The 17,415-nt window shown below is 43.0% G+C and overlaps 4 protein-coding genes across 8 annotated transcripts; 3 read left to right on the forward strand and 1 right to left on the reverse strand.

Annotated features, from left to right (window-relative positions):
- Nucleotides 1-812: 812 nt before the first annotated feature.
- Nucleotides 813-2,699, reverse strand: mafbb (v-maf avian musculoaponeurotic fibrosarcoma oncogene homolog Bb). Its single transcript, XM_076141383.1, has one exon. The coding sequence runs from the start codon at nt 2,415-2,417 to the stop codon at nt 1,428-1,430; it is 990 nt and encodes a 329-aa protein (XP_075997498.1). The 5' UTR covers nt 2,418-2,699; the 3' UTR covers nt 813-1,427.
- A 2,355-nt stretch (nt 2,700-5,054) lies between these two features.
- On the forward strand, nt 5,055-7,748 carry LOC142990936 (DEP domain-containing mTOR-interacting protein). 4 transcript variants are annotated; one of them, XM_076140822.1, is made up of 9 exons: nt 5,055-5,183; nt 5,296-5,474; nt 5,613-5,736; nt 5,988-6,166; nt 6,341-6,553; nt 6,634-6,768; nt 6,868-6,938; nt 7,306-7,410; nt 7,537-7,748. In XM_076140822.1, exons 1-9 carry the CDS (start codon nt 5,101-5,103, stop codon nt 7,660-7,662), a joined length of 1,215 nt encoding a protein of 404 aa, XP_075996937.1. In that variant the 5' UTR covers nt 5,055-5,100; the 3' UTR covers nt 7,663-7,748. The 4 variants fall into 4 exon arrangements, with proteins under 4 accessions (XP_075996937.1, XP_075996938.1, XP_075996939.1 ...); XM_076140823.1 differs by lacking the exon at nt 6,868-6,938 and having other exon boundaries at nt 6,634-6,776; XM_076140824.1 differs by lacking the exon at nt 6,868-6,938 and having other exon boundaries at nt 6,634-6,746.
- Nucleotides 7,749-8,019: 271 nt separating this feature from the next.
- Nucleotides 8,020-12,883, forward strand: adnpa (activity-dependent neuroprotector homeobox a). Its single transcript, XM_076141254.1, has 4 exons — nt 8,020-8,440; nt 9,411-9,523; nt 9,891-9,983; nt 10,064-12,883. The coding sequence occupies exons 2-4, from the start codon at nt 9,416-9,418 to the stop codon at nt 12,413-12,415; spliced, it is 2,553 nt and encodes an 850-aa protein (XP_075997369.1). The 5' UTR covers nt 8,020-8,440; nt 9,411-9,415; the 3' UTR covers nt 12,416-12,883.
- Nucleotides 12,884-13,794: 911 nt separating this feature from the next.
- Nucleotides 13,795-16,300, forward strand: LOC142990952 (bcl-2-like protein 1). 2 transcript variants are annotated; one of them, XM_076140848.1, is made up of 3 exons: nt 13,795-13,926; nt 14,920-15,525; nt 15,617-16,300. In XM_076140848.1, exons 2-3 carry the CDS (start codon nt 15,004-15,006, stop codon nt 15,758-15,760), a joined length of 666 nt encoding a protein of 221 aa, XP_075996963.1. In that variant the 5' UTR covers nt 13,795-13,926; nt 14,920-15,003; the 3' UTR covers nt 15,761-16,300. The 2 variants fall into 2 exon arrangements, with proteins under 2 accessions (XP_075996963.1, XP_075996964.1); XM_076140849.1 differs by lacking the exon at nt 13,795-13,926 and adding an exon at nt 13,941-14,626.
- The last annotated feature ends 1,115 nt before the right edge of the window (nt 16,301-17,415 follow it).

Here is a 17,415-nt window from a genome sequence, read left to right on the forward strand (position 1 = left end):
TGTGCCGCGGTTGTTGTTTCTCTCTTCCTCTGTTAATGAATGCAGAGGTGACCTGTTTGTCTGAGGAAGAGAGCAGAGGGGAAGCCTGATTTCCACTCCATTTTATCTGTGGACCACAGCCCCTGCCAGTCAGCTCTGTGTGCTTTCACATGCTGGGGTCCCTCAGGAAGCAGCACTCCATGAAGGGCAAAGGTCAGGGAAGGAGAGAAAACCACTCGTCCTTTCATTTACCACCAAACCAACAAACACACACTATGCATGTTACTCTGCTTGTTCCATTACGCCTAAAATTTAAATTAATCTTTAGACCGAGTTTCAGGATGTGAACTCGGCTCCGGGTTGCAACGTTAAATAGATCTTACAACATACCGTCAGTCACATTTTCTGAAAACGCCAATTCAGGCTTATAAACAGGAGTTATAAAAATGATGTAATCATTGTTGAGTATATAAGCATTTCAAGAATTTATGGCGGACACGATGCTTTATGGACATCTACACTGTGTGCTTTACACACATTAGTGTATTTACTTACTTACTGTCCTACACAGAATAGCACACAGTATGTCACTATCCCAATGTTATGCCTAATGATAACATATTATGTCAGTTGTATCTCCTTTAATGATTGGCATTATCTCATGGTGAGTAACAGTGGTTTCAATAGCTACTTTGTGTGCAGTGTAATGAAGTACAGTTCATTATCGCAGTTAACATAGGAAAGAATGTGGTGCAGTTGAAATTAAAGTGTAACAGTAAGGATAGATTACCATGGTAATGTTATCAAGAGATGAAACACAATTTGAAAACGTCACAATAGGTTTATTGATCCATAGTACATGAAAACAATTTAAATACAAAACAATGCCAGTCAATATTGAGAAAAAATAGTTTTCCTTGCATAAATGCATATTATCTTAGAAAGAAAACTAAATAAGGAACACATCTGCCCAGCAGAATCAGCTTCATAAAAATAATAGAAATTTAATTTCTGGTATCATTCTTTTCAATAGGTGTTCTATTTTGAGGAAGTGTGAACACAAAAAATAATTTGAGCTACAAAAACTGAGCAAAGCAAAATCACTATCAGCCATTTAAATTGAGCAGTAACTAATACAGGATTAAAGCTAAATTTGCAATATCAATAAAAATGAAAGGGACTATTCAGTGATTTCAAGTATCTCCTTTCAGACACAATGCAGATAGGCCTATATCAAATAAAAAAAGATCTCATACATGTCCTGCATGCATGCTTCATTCTAATGTTTCATTCACAACCCTCTTGCCTGTTTATACAATTATTAGAGCGATATCTGATCATTAAAACTTGAGATGAGTCCATAGGTCTGTTTTGTGGAGGAGCAAGGCAAGCTGTCAACATAAACGCGTCCGTATGGGAAAGACTCAGATCTGGGTAAATAAAAGCACTCACATTAAATACTCGGGTGAGGAAGGGTTGTCACTGGTAGACCCAGTTTCGTGGTAACAGTTTGCACCGGTCAGTTTCTCACATTTAAGTTTATATGCGTCCCTCTCCCGGACCAGTCTGTTGAGTTCGTGCTTCAGCTGCTCCACCTGTGACACCAGGCTGGTCTTTTCATGCTCCAAAATGTGTTTCTGCTGGACGCGTTTGTAGCGGCAGGACTGTGCGTAACCTCGGTTTTTCAGGGTCCGGCGCTTCTGCTTGAGACGCATCACTTCGTCTTTGCTTAGGCCCCGGAGAAGCCGGTTGAGCTCCCTCACAGACATGGACACCAGCTGGTCATCGGAGAAGTGGTTATCGGCGTTGCCTCGCCTGTCGTGGCGGCTGTGCGACTGCGGCTGGAGGTGGTGGTGCGCACCGACGACCTGCTGGTCATCCGGTGACTGAGGAGATGCGCACCCTAGGTCATCTTTGATATACGGATCTTGGCAGTGTGAGTTCGGCATACCTTGCATATCGGGGTGACCCGGGAGTCCCGGATAGTGCTGGACCGGCTCGCCCAAGTGCCCGTACCCCTCGAAATCAGCTTGAAATGGAGGTTGGTGGTGGCTGTGGGGCACAGATGGGTGTCCCGGCTGCGCCGTGGCGCCGATGAGGGCCTCCATTGCGTCCTCGGGTGTCAGACCAAACGCTTGAGGGTACATTTGCTGAGGGTAACCCCCGTTGTTGGATATCCAGAACTGATCGCCTCCCGGGTTGTTTCTCTGCTCGTTTGGATGGAGGTTTGGTGACGAGGGTACCGAGTTGCAGGGTGTGCTGCCCGGGGTGGACGAAACGGAGTCTGGTCTCTGGAGCTGAGTGCACTGCCCGATGAAGGAGCGGTCCATCCCCTGCATCGCCTCCTTCTTCACGCCGAACTTCATTAAGTCGAAGTCACTGACGAAATCCATGGGGGTCTTCTGCAGTCCCAAGTGTGAATGCGCCTCAGTGGTCATATTAACTGGCAAGCTGGTTCCTCGAAGAGCTCCACAGCTATTTCATACAGTCAGAGTGAAATTGCATTCACTTTCAAAAAAAAAAAAAAAAGCCGGTAATTTCCAAACTTTTAAATTACTTTAGAAGAACGTTGCGTGCGTAAAAAAGGCCCCGACCTTAAACAGTGTGGGTGAACTCGCTCTACGCCGCGCAGCTCACGGCTCCTGAAGCCACAAACTCAAAGTCCACTGCACGGTGCCAGAGGACAAGATGCGCCTCTGCCTGCTCGGGAGAAGCGCACTTTCTTCATAAAGCTGCATTGGAATGATGTCACGCCTTACAGACTACACCTCCACGCTCCTCGCCAATGAAAATTCGCCGAAGTAGGTAATTTGCATAAAAGCTGATACCGCTGTGTCTTCCCAAGCTGTTTGTGACGATCATCTGACCAAATCATATAGATATAATGCACAACGGCAAACATTCTCTTTGTTCAACATTTAGTCATGTTTGTCCTGTCCTTGTCTTATACGGCTATTTATGATTTCCAACAATCTGTCCGATAATGAATGTTTGGATTCAGTCCACTAACAACCCCCCGCTACACAATAATAATACAAGATAGGCACGAGAACGTTTCATGAATTTCCCTACAAGAACATTGGTTCTTATATCAAATCTATCAAAATATATTAATGTAACTGAACAATTAATCAAAGTTTGCTTTCAGAATTCATTTGGGCAACATATGCGATCATTCAAACACGTTAAGATGCCTGAATGAATCCTCTCTAACAACAAAAACGAAGGTTATGAGAAAATTCATTTGTTACCGTTGTTGTATTCCTTGTTAAACGTGCGCAGGTAAATACTGACACCTTGTGGCTTCTGGCCGTCACTGCAGGTGTCATTATCTTAACTGGTCCAGTTCATTCCAGTCTCGATGTTCACTCTGCGTACAGTACAGCATATTTAGATTTCAGTGTCCACCCTTCAGTGGACCCTCACTGTATCACCTGCATGCTCAGCATTATGTGTGAGTACAAGAAGAGTCGCAAACCGTTTTAAGGCCTGGAAATGGTAATGTGAGAAATGAGACAGCGTTTTACGACATAAATGTTCTGTGGTTGATGCATTTCAGTGGCCATTAAACTGGGACTCATATTTCATATGCAATTTAATTAAGGGGAGTTTCTGTTTCCTCCTGGCAAAAAATGGTAATGTTGTTGGATCAAGTCCGGTAAAAACATTATATGTTATTTATTTCATGAAATCATCAGATATCATCATGAAATCATCAGACAGACAAATAAAAACTACATGTTCCACATCTTTACATTAGCCTCTTTTTTGTGTTAAGTTTCTTTAGTAATGCTCCTGGGCTTTTCCTTTCACACCAAAATGCATTCTGGGTCTTCCCAAAGCCACAGTCTGTCGTTAAGCAAGGGCTCAAAAGGTTCATGAGCGACCCTAAGAGACTTTATGCTTTCATCACTTGCAAGCTTGGAATCTGGAATGTGCATCAAAGTCTGAATCCATGAGGGCAATCAGTGGAATTGAATAGTGGACTTTGAACGCAGAGGCATTGACTAGGAAAGGGCTAAGTCTAATCCCTGGGATGCCTCACAGCCTGTCCAGTTCTGCCTCCCCGGAATGATTCAGGGTTGTGAACCGTCATTGTGGGACCCCAAAATGATAGATGCGTATATTCAACAGCTAAGAGACTGTGCTGGGCCTGAGAGGAACATCTCAGGCAGGGATTAGTTTAAAGATTACGAAGACTTCAAAAACAAGATACAGTATATGCCAAAGCCAATAGAAATTGATGTTTGTCTGAGCCTGAGAATGTTGAGGTAGTGAGGCTTTGTTTTAGTCTGTGTGAGAAAAAGAAAAGCTTGTGTCGCCGAGCAAGATGAGAATATTCTGAATATAAATATTGAGACAAGACTAATAATTCAGAGACACAATTATGATTTATGCTTCGGTCTAAAAACAGTCAAGCTGCCTCTTAACACGAGCATGAATCAGGCACACCTCCTTCACAAAATTTAATTTCACACATTTTAATAGGAATTTATACATCAAAGCACTATTCTCTGGATAACAAAGTGACCGTTCAGGTTTAGAAGTTGTTATGGGTGAGGTAAGGGTTATAAATGGGGTTTGGTCTGCCAGGCTGTGTGAAGGAAGCAGGACTTGCATGCAGCCTCAGAGTCCCTGTGTATTGCCAAAGCTCTCTTTCCATGGCCTCTGTTGTCACTGAATACATATGCCATGATACAAGGATGGTCACTGACACGTCTTTGTGAATTTCTGTTGCCAGACAACCGTATAACAACTATTAAAGAGTTTTGATTCCATTTCAATAACAGCTAACAGTTCTGTCTCCTAGGAACACCAGAATCATCCAGAGTGTTGTTGTTTGTTGTTTTCTGAATGAATGAAAGTGATCATTTTAGTGCACAGCACTGCATGAAAATGAAAAACTACACCAGAAATGATCAAACGGCATCTAATTCTGCCGGCACTTTGAATTACATGCACAATGTTTTGCTTCTTTTTTTTCATTGTGTGTATACATAACATCTTTCCCGCATGACAGCTGTGTCTGTGTGTATGCTTTACTGCATATTTTGTAAACATGAAGTGGAGTACGGAACAGTTACCTTTGGCAACGTTCTAGTTCAGAAGCAGATAATCATCATGGAGCGAACAAGTAGTGTAAGGAGAAAACCCATGGCTAGACAACACAAAGCTGAAGTGATGATTGCTGGAGAACAACTCAGGTGTGGTTTCTGCCAGATTCAAGGTTTAAGCTTAGATTCCTACAAGGTTTAGAATGTTTAGAATAAGATTTTTGTCTGATATAAGCTTAAAGTAATTTAACTTCACTTCAAGGTTGAAGCTGCATGATGGAAAGTTGATCAAGGACCGCCGTTACCACTTGCGCACCTATCCTAACTGCTTTGTAGCACATGAGCTTATAGACTGGCTGGTGAGCCACAAGGAAGCTCCAGATCGGGCCATAGCTGTCTGTCTCATGCAGCACCTTATGGATCATGACATCGTTCACCACGGTAAGAGGGATGCACAGAGACCATTCTGAGCTGAAGGTCACTCTGAATATAGAAGGTCACTCTGAAAATATGTTGTAACTTCAATTAAGGATCCATTGATTTCAAGGCTGACATATGTTGTATGATGTCATCTCTCAGTGTGTGACAAGCGACCACTGTTCAAGGACGCAAAACTGCTTTACCGTTTCCGCAAAGATGATGGTACATTTCCGTTTAATACTGAGGTGAAAATCTTCATGCGGGGACAACGACTGTATGAACAGTAAGAACTGCTGTGGCGGCACTTTGACTCTCTGGGTTCAGCAGGAACAGCTTGAAGTGTTTTGTCAGGGCTTTTCAATGGATTCATAATCATGATCACATATGTGCTATAGATGTAGACATATGATTTATAGGCTGTGCTTAAAATGTGCCTTCCTGCAACATGATGTGCTAAACCTGCCAGATAGTTGCTACTTCTCCTGTATTTTGAATGCTAGGATGAATCTGATGTATGTTTTGTGTAATTTTAAGTCTCATATTGGGAAAGGACTCCATTCTGCAGCTGAGAGAAGAGCATGCTGTCCCCTATCAGCGCTCCTTTCATGGTTGTGAGTTGATTGACTGGCTCCTTCAGAATGGAGAGGCAGAGAGCCGGTGCAAAGGACTGGAGCTTTGTCGTGCATTGCAGGAGCACGGCATCATTCAGCACGGTGAGTGGAAACCATCATTTTCTATGTGTCAATGAACTGACTTCTAGCAGTGGGTGGCCTAGTTGAGACTTTTGCAAGTTGAAGCAAATACAGTGATTCAATTGTTTGCACAGAAATCCAGTTAATTGTAACGTGTCCCGATTCTCCTTTGTGCTCTCCCACTCTGATCACCAGTATCAAAGAAGCATAATTTCTTTGACAGTGGGCTACTCTATCAGTTCTGCATCAATTTTCGCCGGCGTCGCCGCCTGTCTGAACTGTTACACGAAAGCGAGGGAGACAACGCAGAAGAGATGGCAGTGCAAACACAAGAGGACAACCACACCGACAGCCCGTTTGTCCTGCACAAGAACCCTCCTCCCAAGAGCAACAGTGGTTTCCAGCTTGGTAAAGAAAAAAATGTGTGTTTTCCACCTAAATACGTATTTATCTACTTGTTTGTTTACTAACGCATCGTGTTTTAACAGTGGGGTCAAGCACAGACCTGAAACAGATCACCACTGGGCGCCGAGGCAGCTTAAATGCCCTTCAACTACACAATGCAGGACAGCCTCTTGTCCCGCTGTCTTCAACATCAGTGGTGAGATGCAATCCTAAATCAGGCAAGTCAGTAAATTCACCCAGATTTTTTAACAATCCTTGTTAAGTTATTTGCTAGATTTTGGGTTTGCTTGTGTTACAATTCCCAAACATTTTTTCAGTACTAAGAAGAAACGTAACATGTGATGAGTTATTGGCACCTGGTGCACCCTTCATCAAACGAGTGTTGACGGTGAGATACAGTAATGCTGGGATTTTTAAGTAACTAAACAACAAAAGAGAGATTTTACAGCATTGAAATTGAAATCAGATATTTGGGAATTAAAGCCCTTCTCTGTTGCAAACTTGGCTAGTCATTTAACCTGGGAAATAGTGTGTCATATCCACTACAATCCATTATCATCTATGAATGCAGACCAGAAAATCACCCTGTGTTGTGTAACAGCTGCTATCTCAGTATCCAATGAAAATAAGGCTGATCAAAAACAAGAGAGTTTTTCATGCCAACTGGTGCTATTTACACAAGACCAAAGAAGCTTTTTGTTCATTTCCACTGAATGTGTAGTAACATTTTCTCTTACCTCTGGCTATGACCTCAGGTGATGGGGGACACACTGGGCTGGGGATTTGTGGTCAGAGGCTTGGCTCCCTGCTATGTGCAAGCCGTTGACCCTGGAAGCCCTGCAGCAGCAGCCGGAGTGAAGGTTAGAAACTATACTGAACATTTTCACACACAAAGAACCAATCATGTTGATGTCAAAACACAGAGATTTAAACGCTTGTCAGGAACACATAATAATTGATTTTCATCCCGGTGCAATTACTCTTAGGTTCGTCAGTTTGTGTGCCAGGTGAATGGACAGTGTGTTCTCTACCTGGACTATCGGACAGTGACCAGGCTCGTGATGACAGGACCTCTCGTTGTTGTGCTGGAGGTTATGGAACCACTGGAATGACAGCTACAAAAAACAATGTCTTAAGCCTCAAGTCTTGTTTTGAACTGAAAAAAAAGAAATATGGTCGAAAATGAAAATAATAAATAAATAAATAAATAAATAAATAAGGAGTATAAGTGTCTTTGTTTACTACGCACGGGAGCTTACCTGTTGCGCTCTTTGAATCTTTGAAATCTTGATGACACAACAATCTGTCACTGTTGTAACTTGGGACAGCTTAGCTACAATTGAACTTAGAAACATGTTTTGTGGTCGTTTAATTGAACGTCGGTGGAAAATTGTCCTCACAATTCTCATGAGCCTGAATTCCATGAGAAATTACCTCAGTTATCAGCTAAAACAATGAATATTGATAATAATAACTACCACAATACAGGGAAACTCGAGGCCCCCACCCGCTGCTGCCCCGTTCCACGACTTCCGTCTTTCTGCGGTCGCCATTTTGGATTGAGACTTGATTTCCCTACGTATAGCGTTAGCAAGCAACCAGGGATCCCATTAAAAGTAGGAGAAATACCCGAAGGACACACATTGGTGTCGGTAGTCGTTCTTGTTGGGGGTATATTGTTTTCTTAAAATATGCGCCATCATGCCCTGCCTCAACCTCCGTTAGATGCAGCTGCATAGCCAATGTGACAGCTAGCTGGCTTGCTAGCTGTGAGGCTAAGCATCAGCACCGGCTCCGAGGAGGGCGAACAGCATCATTTAGCGCGGTCTAGCGAGCTAACTTCTTTGTTAACCCATCCAACGAGCCTGCTTAGCCTCGGCGTATCATAAGGTGAGTAAAACCGGCTCACCGAGCGTTAACGCAGTGACAGGGAGGATCGAGCGAAGCTAACTCGCAATGCGACACGAGCTTTTATCGCTCAGTTCTCGGCCAAGACAACAGGAGCAGGATGCAAGCTAATGTGGCTAACGCAGCTAACATACTGTATTGTATTGTAATATTAGTAACGATTGTTTAAGAAAGTAGAGATGCAGGAGCTTTAAATGTCCCGGATGTGTCAGAGTGTTCTTAATGCAGATCAGTTCGTCATCAATCATGTACGGAAGGTTAACTTTAATAAACACTGTAAGATCGCAACTGCCCCCCCCGGGCCTCTGGAAATAGGAACCTCGAACATTGATAACATTGAATTGACATTAAAGCAAATAATCCTGCTTGTGATTTATTGTCAGGGACTGAAAGTGCTGGAATAGAATTTAGCTTCATTTTGATGTAATGATTGACTCTGTTAAACTTCTCAACTTCAGTGGTCCGTTTACTATACGTTCATTAGATTTCCAATTGTGCAAATATAAGTAACGTAGAATTTAGTCCCTTTAATTAAATGCTGCATTCAAAACGATCATTTCCTGTTGTTTTCCCCGTTTTCGAGTATACTTACATAACCAGTTAAACGCGAGAAAATATTATTATATATAGGTTTAATAATGGAAATGTTACCAAAAGTTACTGTCAAATATCTGATTTATTTTTCTCTTAATATTAATATTTATTTTTATATCTTTAATTGCACCAAAGCAAATTCCTTGCAAGTGAAAACCTACTTGGCAATGAAAACGATTCTGATCTGATTCTGAAATTGCGCTCAGTCAGACTTAAGTTTTGCAGTGTTTATGTTGTGATACATCAGCCCCATGTAAGTTTCAGGTTGATCGTGTGTGACCTTTAAGTATTGACCTTTTTAAGTCTTCATAAAGTACGCAAACCAACACTGAGCCTTCATTTCCTTGTTTCTCTCTAGGTGAGATGTATCAGCTCCCAGTGAACAACCTTACAAGGATAAGGAGAGCCAGGAAGCAGGTTAAAAAAGCACTTGGAGATATTGGACTGGAGTACTGTAAGGAGGCGGCAGAGGTGTGTGCATTATTTATTATTTATGGAGAATATAAGATGTCTGCCTTCATGCGCATTTACATATCCTGTGCCCAGATTCTCCTTAACAGTTCGTCTGCTGGCTCTGCAAAATCTCTTTAAAGCAAATGTGACTAGTTTGCCCCCCCCCTCCCCCCATCAGTATTTGTTTTGTCCATATGAGTTATATTTGTCTATGTATGTCCCTTTTATTGATCAGTTACTGAGGGATTGTCTCGTCCTGTGTATTAGAACAACTGTCAGTCATTTTGGGAGTGATGCGTTTTTGACTTTGGTGCTGGCTGCTGTTTGTCTATTTATTTTACAAATCAGTCATAGGTTGTGTCTTTATTTTCATTTTTTTACACAGAACTTCAAAGAGTTTTGCCCAACTGAGCAGTATGTACAGGGCACGCTCTGCCTTGACATCTGTGCATGGGATCCATCATATTCTAAGACACAGGTAAATATTTTCTCTTGTGTTTTTTGCCTAACAAAATGTTCTTGATTCACAAATAACTCTTCTCCCCCTATATCTTTCAGGGTTACCGATCTAAGCCATTCTGCTGCACAGAGTGTCCGTTCGCTTCCAAATACTACTCAGGATACAAGAATCATTTCCGCAATGTACACAGGCACATGTTTGACAGCAACATTCTGCTCAACTGCCCTTACTGTACATTCACCGCAAGCAAGAGAATTATGGAGACGCATATTAAGATATTCCATGTAACCAATTCAACACGGCAGAATTATGGGACCTCCCAGGGAACTACATTTGGACAGAAGGACAAAATGTGGCTTGATAGAGCCAAACAGGGAGATGGTGTGGAGAGGGCCATGTACTACTGCAAAAAGTGCACGTTCCGGGACACTCTTTACAACGTTGTGAGAAGGCACATCTACAGGGAACATTTCCGGCATATTGTTTCACCCTACCTTGGTCTTGTTTCGGAGTCGTCGGTCAAAAACGGTGCTAATTCGGTCGGCGGCAACAATATCCTTTGTAAACGCTGCCAGTTTTCTACCCGTAGCTACGAGGCTCTAGTGCAGCATGTTGTCGAGTACCACGAGCGCATCGGCGCTCAAGTGACAACTATGATTGGACATGCAAATATTCTTGTGAGTAAGAATCAACCCTTGGCAGGTGTGTCACAGAAGGCTCCTATGATTATAAACAGAGGACACAGCCTTTCATCGGAGTCGGTAGCTGTAGGTCATGCAACCCATTTAAAGCAAGGCCCCACAATTCTGAAAAACCAGTCTTCCGCCGGGAGCCAACAAGTGCGCGTGTCGGTTGCGGGCAACAGCTCTTTTGCCGAACCTCCTGCTGCTGGTGTTAACACTGCCCAGACACAGAAGTGGAAGATATGTACTGTTTGCAATGAGCTCTTTCCTGAAAACCTGTACAGTGCTCATTTTGAGAAAGCACACAAGGCAAAGAAAGTCTGGGCAATGGCCAAGTACATCATGAAGATCCACAACTTCACCAGCAAGTGTTTGCTTTGCAATCGTTACCTGCCCAGCGACACGCTGCTGAACCACATGCTGATCCATGGGCTCACCTGTCCACAATGCCACTCTGCTTTTCACAATGTTGAGAAAATGATTGAGCATGTGGGCCAGGCTCACCCTGAAGACTACATTGGACCCCCTGGCGCCTCCCCCTTAACCTTCGACCTCACCATCAAACAAGATAAAACCAATAACATACAGCTTGTCGTGATCACTTTTAACATGAAGGAATCTGTCAACGGTCAAGATCAGTTGTCCCCTGCGCATAATAATGTCGCACCCATGGTCAAATTAACAGCTCCCAAATTGATTGATAAGAAGGTTGAACCACCCGCTAAAAGTTTGCATTCAGCAAATCTGTCTGGCAAGTCTGAGGTTGGGAAAACCTTGTGTCCACTGTGCTTCACCATCCTCAAAGGTCCGATCACTGATGCTCTGGCTATGCATCTGAGGGAGCGGCACCAGGTGCTCCAAACGATGCATCCGGTGGAAAAGAAGATGACTTATAAATGCATCCATTGCTTGGGAGTGTACACAAGTAACATGGTGGCCTCCACAATTACCTTGCATCTTGTGCAGTGCAGGGCTGTGGGTAGGAGCCAGGCAAGCCAAGGCTTCAAATCTGCTTTGACTCTCAACTCATCTGGGGCTGGCTTCCTTAAGCGTCAGCTACCAACTCAGACTACATCCAGCTCCAAGAAGATGAAACTCAACAAGGAGTCAGATATTTCCTCCACCACAATGGGGAGTCACGGGGAATATGATGGTCTTGCTCTGGATCCTCGAAACTATGAACACAAGACGTACGAGGCCAGGAAAGCGTTCCTGACGGCCTACTTCAACAGGCGACCCTACCTATCTGCTCAGGAAGAGGAGAAGCTGTCTGCGAGTCTATGGTTGTGGAAATCGGACATTGCTAGTCACTTCACAATAAAGCGAAAGGTGTGTGAGAGAGAATGTCAAGGCAAGAAGTTATCTGTGCTTTTGGGCTTTGACATGCACACTCTTAAGAACATTGACCACGACTTGAACTTCACAGAGAGTAAGTTGGCCGGTAGCTCAGTGAAGAGATGGGGACGCCTCAAGTCTGGCACTCCAACCACAGACAAAAACAAGGAACGAAACGCACTTAACTGTACCTTAAAACTCCGTACATTCACAGAGACCATATCCATAGACTCGGATAGTGAACCAGAAAGTGAAGTTAGACCTACTGAAAATGGAAAAGTTGACAAAGACCAGCACGAGAGCGTTGATTCACCAAAGCCGGCTGAGCTTACAGAAGAGAGTCCCTCTGTGAACACAGACGACCGTCTCTCAAAAGAGCAGAAGAGCCCTTTGGAGGACGGGAAACCAAACGCCTGGGTAGCTCTCAGTTAATGTGCAATGTGCCTTGGTTGACTACCGACTCCGAGTTTGGAAGGCCCATGTCTGCAGACGGAGCAACGTGTGGAGAGACTTTGCACCACAGGCTTTTTAAAAAATTTGAAAAACAGTTGGTCTAATGGCATGGTTCACTTAAAACACTGCGATTGCAAATATTGACCTCAGTACCAGTTTTGGCAAGGAAAAAGTAACATTAAAACGAAGTGTATGGCGTAAGTAACTTCCATCTCTTTTGACATTGTATATACTTTAGCCATTATTTGTTAGTTTTCCCAATTGATGTTACTCATGGCTTTACCATCAAGATTTATGAAACCAACATGAAACACTTCCCCACTTTCACTGACATTTGTTTTCCTCCACTCTGAGGGTGAACTGTATCATATTGCCATTTCACGTTTAGAAGTTAGTATATGCTAATTGCTTATGTACATGTTTTAATAAATACATTTGTTTAATAAAGACAGACTCTTTTTTTAAATCACCAATTCTATTTCATGAGCGATAGATGGATGGGAATGTTCAGTTTTTCACATTGAACTTCAAAGTTAATGTCTCACAATATGTATCTTGAGAATATAATAACTCCAATATAAAGCATAAATTGAATCACATGATATGGTTGGTGAACCCAGGCTGTAAATATAGTTTTGTATGTTTACTTTAGTGAGAAGAATTTACTGAGAGAATAATTAAAATAATGTGCAGTAGTAGTTTCATGAAGACAAAAGTAAAATGCACTTTATTTTAAATAAATTGAGTCACCTACTAAATTAGTAAAAGTAGAACACTAAGTCAAACATGTTTCAATTTAGAATATAATTGAGCAATGCAAAACGATTAACAGAATTTACAACTATTCGTGAAGTAAGATAGAAGTCCAGTTGTGCCTTATTGTTTAATTCCATAACTGTACAAAGCAGTATTACTTGTAACTTGTGCAAAGAATATAGAGAGATCATGTTTGAATTTAAATCCCATAAATTCTGGAAAGAAAATTAGTGACCTCGTACCATCAAATCGCGAATATTGAGATTGAAGATTGAAAACGAGGTGAAGCTCTCTCACACACACACACGCTACACAACTTCACATGGTTTACAATGTTCATAGTAAACCATTCGCATCACTTCCCATTCACACTTTTCTCAATAAAAATCACTTTTGCAGATGGAACATAATTCCGTTAAGTCAGTAACTGTTGTGATTAGTCCGCGTGCCTCAGGCTATCATATAAATCAATAACAAAAGCTTCACGTCGAGTCATTTCCGGGCTCGTTGTGATCCGTTCTTCCTCTTCCTCCTCCTATTGGTCCAGTCATAAAAAGGGGGCGGGACGTCCGCTCTTACAGTATCACAATTGGCCAATTGCCAGCGTGCATCAGCGTCCGCAGGCCAGAGTGCAGCTGCAGAAATGACATAATATTGTGTCTGTGTGTATTCAAACTGCAGCTTTTAGAGCGCCTCGGCTGTACTTTCCAAGGAAAGAAAGCATTTTAGCACGCGTAAGTAAAACTTTAAACAGCAACTGACTCGAATCATTACCATGGATTTAGTTTGTAGTCGTTTTTGATGCGTTTTCCTTTTTAACCGTTTATGTCAAATAGCTATGTAGCGTCTCAGCGCTGTGAGAACTGAATCCTGAGCTGTCAGCGAAACCTGGTCGGCACACATTTGGTTTTATATGTCGTAATGATGAAGATCTGTGTGTAATGCATAACGCTGAGCTAGCTAGTCAGCTAACTACCTCGAGTAAACCTTGATTTTAATTCATGTCACACTTTTACAACAGGATGTGGGTCTGTTTACATTTTGTCTAACTTTCTGTTGAATGGCCAGTTACCAAACACTCTTGTGCTGTTTGACTTCAATCTTTAAAACTCTCCACTGCATTGCATTTGGCGTTAATGGCCGTTTTCATGGTTTTCCAGCTGAAGTCACTGACACATTTGTGATGCAGGAACAAGCTGCAGCTTTCCAGCCAACCATTCCTACTCTCTGTACCCACTCAGGGCTGGATCCTACCCCAGCATGTCTTTGTGAAGAGGCCGGGTTGCCAGTAAATCACAGGGCTGACACACAGGCCCACATATTTACACATATGTGCAATTTAGGATTCAAATGACCTCCATCTTGGATCAATGGGTGCTGTTTAAGGCCTGGGGAAGGACATACAGCAAGAAATCACAATGGCTATTTTCACCAGTAAGGCTTAAATCCTTATTGTGTAACTGTTCAACCAATGTGGGCCGGGGTCGTATGAGGACACCTGGACTATGTCAGTGGAAAAGGCGCTGAATGATTTTGACATTGTAATGGATCCAGCTGGCTGAAGTTGAAACTAATGCCACTGATCCACTGTGTTGTTTAAATTTCAATCTTTACTCCGTTTCAGGCAAAATGGTTAAATGTTTCAAGAAGAGATTATTTCACTCCAACAATCTGTTTAACAGCTGACGGGAATCTACTTGACCTTTTCCTTCTCTGTCTGATTCCAGGTGCTAATGTAACGGATGGCAGCAGGAACCATGGGGTGTGCATAGGCTGGCTGTGTGTGTGTGGAAGGGTACTTTGTGAGAAGGATGTCGTGCAGCAACAGAGACCTGGTGGAGTTCTACATAAGCTATAAGCTGTCCCAGAGGAACTATCCAAACAGGCTGCTGGGTGCAGAGAATGCCAGCGGAAGGACTGAAGGAGAAGAGGCCGGCACAGCCTCCACTAACGGCTCGCTGACCACCAGCAGCAGCAGCAACCGGCCGGAGACATTGGCGTCGTCGCACGGCGGCGAAGAGGCAGTGAAGGCAGCACTGCAGGACGCGGCCGATAGGTTTGAACAGCGCTTCACAGAGGCGTTTAGTGATCTTTCCTCCAAGCTGAGCATCACCACTTTCACAGCCTACCACAGCTTTAAGAGCGTCATGGACGAGCTGTTTAAAGATGGAATCAACTGGGGGCGAATCGTAGGCGTGTTTGTCTTCGGGGGCGCCCTTTGCGTGGAATGCGTGGAGAAGGACATGAGTCACTTGGTGTCCCGCATCACAGGCTGGATGTCCACTTACCTGGACGAACACATCGGCCTGTGGATCCAGAGCAACGGAGGCTGGGTGAGTAGGCAGATATCAGGTGGGGAGGGGGAGGTTGAATGTAGCCATGACAGAGAATTCTTCATTTACTCTCTCTAAATGTGCGTTTCAGGACTGCTTCGCTGAGATTTACGGGAGAGACGGAGCCGCCGAGGCCAGGAGATCTCAGGAAGCTGCGAGGAGATTGCTGCTAGTCGGAGTGATGCTGCTCACGGGGGCGCTGATCGCCGCCGTCCTCATTAAGAAGTCTCGATGAAGGCGCCACGTCCTCGTTGATCCCCGCACATCCCGCGTAATGCTACACCGACGGAAAATAAAAGTCAAACTAAATATTTAATGTTTACAAAAGCCCAGTCTGCTTGTGCACTGACAGAATGTGGTTGCCTATAACAGTTTGTGAAAGTGAACCCAAATGTAGCTTGGTGAGGTTTTGCCTCTCGCCCCGCTTGGCCCGTGTCTATATTTTTATTTCTTATTTTTTAAAACACAAGAGTTTTCTTTTTTTAAATTTTAAATTCATATGTGTCCAGACTGGAAGTGCTTTAAAATGACCAGATAAGCTAAAGGAGAGTGGAAACAGTTCCGCTGTTGTAAATGAGACTGCTTACTTTATTTTTTACTTTTCCTTGCTGTGTTATTCAATGACCGATTTTCATTTCTTTCAAACTGACAGTTGACAGCGAGTATAAGTTGTTTGTTTTTCCTTTTTTCACATTGTAACATTCTTTTGCCTGTCAACTGTAGTGAACTGGAGTTTTAGGCATGCTGCAAGAAATAAATATATTTATGTTTTTCATGAGGCTGTGTGTGTGTGTGTGTGTGTGTGTGTGTGTGTGTGTGTGTGTGTGTGTGTGTGTGTGTGTGTGTGTGTGTGTGTGTGTGTGTGTGTGTGTGTGTGTGTGTGTGTGTGTGTGTGTGTGTGTGTGTGTGTGTGTGTGTGTGTGTGTGTGTGTGTGTGTGTGTGTGTGTGTGTGTGTGTGTGTGTGTGTGTGTGTGTGTGTGTGTTTTGCCCATTGGGGGGTGCTGTGTACCACATTTCTGAGGAAGATTACAACACATCGAAACAATGCAGGTGAAATTGTATAGTGAGTTATTAAACGTTATTATTTAGATGGAGAAATCCTGTACAGTCTAGAATTGATCTCTTTCATCCTCCAGCATTTGAAAATCACAAAACGCATATCAAAACCTGACTTTCACTCTCAAGGTGGCTATAATCTACGTATTCTACGACAAACGGTCAAAGACAAATGACTGTTAGTGTAACCAAGATGATTCTGCAACTCCAGAGCATAAAACAGAGTTAAGTAGGAAAAGAAAAAGTGAATATGAGCACAAAGGCCACCAACGGATGGCCTTGTGAGTGAGCCGGAGCAGGGCTGTGGTTGCTAATCTATCCCTGTCATTTGTTGCCATTTCCCCAGAGCATAGCTGGCGGCGACAGCTGATAAACAGCAGATAATGCCGGTTAAGGAAAAGAGTGTAAATTATGGATGCACTAGTAGATATTTACTTTTTGACATTGCTCATTATTTACCTAGCTACTGTATGAGTTGCAGGCTTTCGTGGTTCATTCTTGAAGAGCAAAACTTGAACTTCAGTGTCTCTCATTTTGAATAGCTGAGGGTGAATATGTGGCAAATAGCTGATGAAAGCTCTTCATCACACTCAGAGATTCCATCAGTGCAGTGAAGTTAATGAATTGAAGTTAATGAATTGTGACATTTGTGAAATGCTAAACATAACATTTTCTTTATCCATCCAGTTTTTTGACAAGTACACAACTAAACTTTCTATTTAAAGCCACCTACCAACAACACCCAGAGGTGTAAATGCGGTGTGTGTTGTCCTGATCGTGTGGCATCCCCAGATGTTCACAGGGCCGTGCTCACCACAGCTGAAAACCAAATG

The sequence above is a fragment of the Genypterus blacodes genome, unplaced genomic scaffold (assembly GCF_046128005.1).
Source record: "Genypterus blacodes isolate CSIRO-AG114 ecotype Tasmania unplaced genomic scaffold, CSIRO-AGI_Gbla_v1 ptg000017l_1, whole genome shotgun sequence".
Lineage (NCBI taxonomy): Eukaryota > Metazoa > Chordata > Actinopteri > Ophidiiformes > Ophidiidae > Genypterus > Genypterus blacodes.